The sequence below is a fragment of the Apostichopus japonicus genome, chromosome 17 (genome assembly GCF_037975245.1).
Source record: "Apostichopus japonicus isolate 1M-3 chromosome 17, ASM3797524v1, whole genome shotgun sequence".
Lineage (NCBI taxonomy): Eukaryota > Metazoa > Echinodermata > Holothuroidea > Aspidochirotida > Stichopodidae > Apostichopus > Apostichopus japonicus.
The window spans coordinates 17776487-17781679 of record NC_092577.1 but is presented as its reverse complement, the minus strand read 5'-3'; the positions used below and the strand labels follow the sequence as shown (position 1 = coordinate 17781679).

Genomic DNA, 5193 nt, shown 5'->3' with positions numbered 1-5193 from the left:
GATTTTATATTGTTATCTAACCAATGTACTGAAAAATGTCAACTTATGGGGCAAAGTTTTTCTTATGTTGATGGCACTTTTAAGCTTCCGTAGATTAGCATTGAGTTTTTTAATTGTATACCATAGAGACAAAGTATATCCTGATCTTACTTGAAGCATGGAGCTATAAACAGAAGGAGAAAACCCACTTTGAAGTATCATTGTAACCGACAAAATTTGATCGCCATAAGTAAAACATGCCTCAGGGCACATACACGAGTAAAGCCATCATCAGCTATTACGTAACCCTGGTACAAAGGTCATTTCGTATAGGGTCGCTCACAACATAAACAACAGACGCTCCGATTCTACCGTATATGTAATTGAAATAGTATACACAGTACTCATATATGTTACGTTACCTCTACCTGTGAGAATTTCGATAGGAATATATCTTTCATTTCTTACCGAATCATGCAAAGATTCGTACTTAATAATTAATCGTTTATCTCAGCATATATTTCATCGCAATATTTCAACAATTAATGGCGAAATGGGTACTTTTAGTCAATGCTTTTCCGATAAAACTTTTCTTCGTTCGTTAGGCAAATAACGTTAGCGCTGTTTGTTATTGCATTGGGAACCTAGTGCTATAAATTAACAAAATTAATATAAGATGAAACATGGCTGCCAAAATCTTTGCATCAGCCGAGGACATAATGAGGAGGTATATGACCTGCGACTTACGATCTGTTTTTGTAATGACATAAAAGTCACTGATAATTTAGTTTATTGCGAAGGAAAAAATTGTCAAGTCAAATGATTTCATGTGGGCTGTGTAGAGTTTAATGATCATCTCGACTGGTTTTGTTCAAACTGCAGCGATGAGGATGTGTCAGAAACATTTGGTAAGCCTATGTCATGATTTATATTTGATATACTTTTGATATTTCGTTTTGATTGACCTATTTTTAAACTTAATTTCTTATTATTCATTAGGCCTAATAACTGTAATTGCTTGAAATTTATGGGAGGTGGACTAGGCTCCCCCTACACTAGGCTGTGGTTACCTACCTAGTACTGGTAGTAATAGTAATCTAAGCTATTATTATTTTTAATTTCTTAATTTACAGTAATAATAACAACGTTTGCAACTTTCACAATCCTACCATTTTGTTTTGTTCATAGTCTGTATATATTTGACTAACTCGTATTCATCTGTTGACCATTTTCAAATTGAAATAAATTTTTATCTTAAAGGTAGTCTGTATTATTAGGTAGTCTGTATTAGTATCTGTATTGATAGCACGCTATAATTGTTACTAGTTTCCAAAAGTACTTTCCTGGAGGTCTTTACTCTTCAAGTTCTTCTCAGACATTCTAAATGAACGCACAGGATGACTGAATATTCCAATGGGGTAAACTTCCTCCAACTTCCATGACCAGTGGTAATTTATCAGTTACAGAGTTTTGACCAAATTTAGGTAGTCATATCTGGCATCAATACAGCATACTTTTAAGTCATTTCTTTTATTGCATGATCTTTATAACATAATTGTATAGAATAAAATTTTTTTTATTGACAATGACATCCACAGTTTATGGAGTTTCATCAACAGTATTCCTTTTCTCTCAGAAAGTTGCACAGACAAGGGCATTGCAACATGTATGCAAAAATTGTCACAATATTCCATTTCCTAAACCATGCTTTATATTTGGGATAGGTAGGAAAGGATTTATATCATATGTTAAAGGGCCTATGATTTATTTTTCAATATTTCTTAATTTCAGATGAATCTACAGATGATGCACACAATGTCCCATCATCAAGCGTTTCAGCGAAGGCAAGTAAAGGAAAAGTAAAGAAAGGGACAAATACCAAGGATGCAAAGCGTAAGTGATGCTAGGATTATTTGGAATTGCATGTGAAGATGCCATGTGGAGAAACAATTAACATTAAGAAACAATTCATCCACCCAAGACTCGAAAAGTTGTGTATAGCTTATAGAGAATTTGTACAATTTAATTCATACTCTTTCGCCTTTCAATCTCTCTTTCGCTTGATTTCATGTTGTTGCCACTATTTAGTTACGGTATCACCAAATGTACTGGAAAGGACCTGTGTAATAAGCACATACCTAACTAACACTGTACATACACGTAAACACACGTACTGAATGTTCCTTAAATGGTTGTTTGTCAGTCTGCAGTATACTGCCAGTGTACAATGCAACAGAGAATCTCCCGGACAGATATATAGGTTCTGCAATTTTAGTGTACATAATATTTTATTACATTATGGAACAATTCATGTATGGTGATGTTAAATGTCTGCTGTATTGTGTCTAAGGCATCATTTTTCATTCAAAGTTCTTGAAGCAGGCCTGTTAATTTTATCCTTGCTTTGTCAAACAAAATATTATTGCTTCATGTCCTGTACTTTTTTTCAGGTGCGAAATCAAACTCGCCAGCTTTTACCGCAGAAAAGGCAAAGGGAATTGCTATGGTCTTTTTTGTTCAATGTTTGAATTTTTTTTTACAGACCCTTTTTATTGCTTGAACATTCCTAAAGCAAAGAACTTGCGAAGCATTTCCAAGAAAACTGATGGAAAGTTCTGGCAGCCATATGATGGCGTTTTCCCACAAACTGGTGGAGGAGCTTTGGACAGTGATTTTTGGGGAAAACCGTCTCAAGGACCAGTGTCAAATGTGCTGCGTGGAAAGATGTGGAACAATTTTCATATCTACCGTTGTTCCAAAAATTTGAAGGACACTTGGCAAGAACTTTTGAAGTCTTTAAACCTTTTTTTGTGCATTTTCTGTTCAATTACAAATGTTCATGCTACAACATATAGTTCAATTTATGGTGAAGCTGATGATTGAAGTTTGAGAGGCTGGATGTTCCAGACGACATAAATTTGGAAGATACATTAATTGTTGACAAACATGAGGAACAAATTCTAAGATATGTAGCAGGTTATGTGCCATTTGCCCTTAAAAAACGTTACATGAAAGTTAAGAGTACTGAGAATGCTTTAATATTTTTACAATGTTTGAAAGGAATGTCAGGTGAAGGTGACAGTTTTTTGGGTTACAGTAAAGCCTGGGTGGAAAAACAAAAGAGAGACGGATTATTCTTAGTTAATGATACTGTTTTCATGTTTCTTAAGACTTTGGAATTTCAGACAAAGCAAATTTTGAACATGAAGACCTTGCTTATTTTGAGAAATAAATATGTGAAAAACCATCTTCTGCCAAAATTTCTGCAACACAAGCAAGTTCAGAATCGGTGGGCCGATCTTGTTAAAGAATTGCTAAACGAGGACTTAAGTGGGCAGTTGCTTCATAGCTTTGTTGTTTATTTGGTAAAATTAAGAGTAAATGCTTTTGTTAGAATGTACATGGAGATAAGAACAAAACAAAAGAAAACTTGTAGCAAGAAAGGAGAGAAACCATTAAGAAAAGAATTGGCAAGTGAAAGCAAGGAGTAAACCTGAGAGTAACTTCATTGGTGTCCATATATTTTGATTTTATATTAACGATTTTGTATACTTACATAGTTCGTTTTTTCTTTCCATGGCAAACATCATCTTTCAAGCTTATAAACATTTTACGTTAGTTAAGAGAAATATAGTGGAACTACAATATTGTCAGTTTTGTTCAATTTTTAACCCAAATTTCAACTTTGTTGTGATTATTTGTTTCCTTTTATGGATTAAGGTCAAATGTGACACATGCTTTCTCTTCAACACCACCTACTTTAGGTCTGGCACACCCTCAGAATTTACAGGTACACCATCCGCTCTAAATTGGACTATGGCAGCATCGCCACAGTGACACCCACAACTCTCACCTTCGCAATATTTACACCCTCTTGAAAGAAGCACTTTAGCTCAGCATGGAGCATTTTAAACTTTCCACTTCCTCCCTTTCTTTCTCTGTTGGCAAAGCTTAGTCTTCTCTACACCCCAAATAATCTCACCAGCATTTAGAATCATTCCCAAAACTTTCGCAGATGCCTATCTCTCTAAAGTAAAACTCTCATACCACCTTTGGCATTTGGAGCTCCATCAACTCAACATCAATACCACCACACTGGCTCCTTCTCTTGACCCACCTTCACTCCTTAAGACACCCACTAACCCCCCCCCCTGACCCTGCTACCTTCCTAGGCCTTGTGTCAGCAAAATTAAAATGTATTTAGCTCCACGAGTTTATATGGACATAATTCGAGCACAAAAGGTGATTTTAATCCCCAACTTGGCTTTTCAATGTTATGCATATGATTATAAGGGCACCTGTCCGTACACTACCTTTGCTATTTCTATCATCATATTGCTACGCAGTGTAAACTATTGGACTGAGTTGGCAGTTGGCTTTCGTGGAGTGCGGACGTGTTTTCGCTCTCGCTCTTCATCTGTTACAGCTGTTTTTGTACTGTGCTGTGCTATACTTCCCGCCAGGCGGGTGTGATAGCTTGTGTTCGTGTGTTTTCCTCAGTTCGTATATCGTTTGTTGTTTCACTATCCGGTCTTTTGTTTGTTTTGTGTTACTCCCCTGTGGCCTAGCCACCTTCGGTATCATGGCATCGCGACGTGATTCTCGGATAGTTAAGTTGTCGTTCACCGGTGAACAAGCTGTTCCACCGGTGCAAGTTTTTAGTATTTTGAAGAGCAAGGGTGTTGTTGTGCCTGGAGAGGTTGATGCTTTGCAAGCTCTCCAGGGTCGTAATACGTACGATTTACGTTTTACCAGTGACGTGGCCCGTCAGAAAGGGGTCACGTTGCTGAGTAACGTCGAGGGGATGACAGTAACTCCATACGAGCGATCCGTATGGGTAACTATCATCCACGTAGGACTAGAGGTGCGGCAGGAACTTGTCGCAACGGTTTTGGGTCGGTTCGGGGCTGTCAAGGCTGCCAAAATGTGCTCCTATGCACAAGCCCCTAGGGTGTTGAACGGGCACCGACAGGTTCGGATCGACCTGAAACAGGACATTCCCTCCTTCCTGTTTATAGCAGGGCATAAAGCCCACGTGCGGTATCCCGGTCAGCCCCGTACCTGCTTCAGGTGTGGGGAGACCGGGCACGAAGCCAAGGGCTGCCCAAACAAGAAATGTGGGCGCTGCCTTCGTCTTGGGCATGATAGCACCGCTTGCCCAAACGAGGTTGTGTGTTCACTATGTGGGAAGGAGGGACATGTCTTTCGAGCTTG

The 5193-nt window shown here is 38.1% G+C and overlaps 1 protein-coding gene across 1 annotated transcript; it reads left to right on the top strand.

Annotated features, from left to right (window-relative positions):
- Positions 1-662: 662 nt before the first annotated feature.
- Positions 663-4197, top strand: LOC139954684 (uncharacterized). The gene is made up of 5 exons (XM_071954603.1): positions 663-706; positions 862-887; positions 1771-1872; positions 2522-2688; positions 2865-4197. Exons 1-5 carry the CDS (start codon positions 663-665, stop codon positions 3468-3470), a joined length of 945 nt encoding a protein of 314 aa, XP_071810704.1. The 3' UTR covers positions 3471-4197.
- Positions 4198-5193: the final 996 nt, after the last annotated feature.

What these genes read in the sequence shown, in the direction of transcription:
- LOC139954684 (XM_071954603.1), top strand. Translation starts at nt 663, where the DNA reads ATGGCTGCCAAAATCTTTGCATCAGCCGAGGACATAATGAGGAG. An exon ending in AAATACCAAGGATGCAAAGC is followed by an intron (nt 1,873 to 2,521) that starts GTAAGTGATGCT and finishes TTTTTTTTACAG; the next exon opens with ACCCTTTTTATTGCTTGAAC. An exon ending in CTCAAGGACCAGTGTCAAAT is followed by an intron (nt 2,689 to 2,864) that starts GTGCTGCGTGGA and finishes TGATGATTGAAG; the next exon opens with TTTGAGAGGCTGGATGTTCC.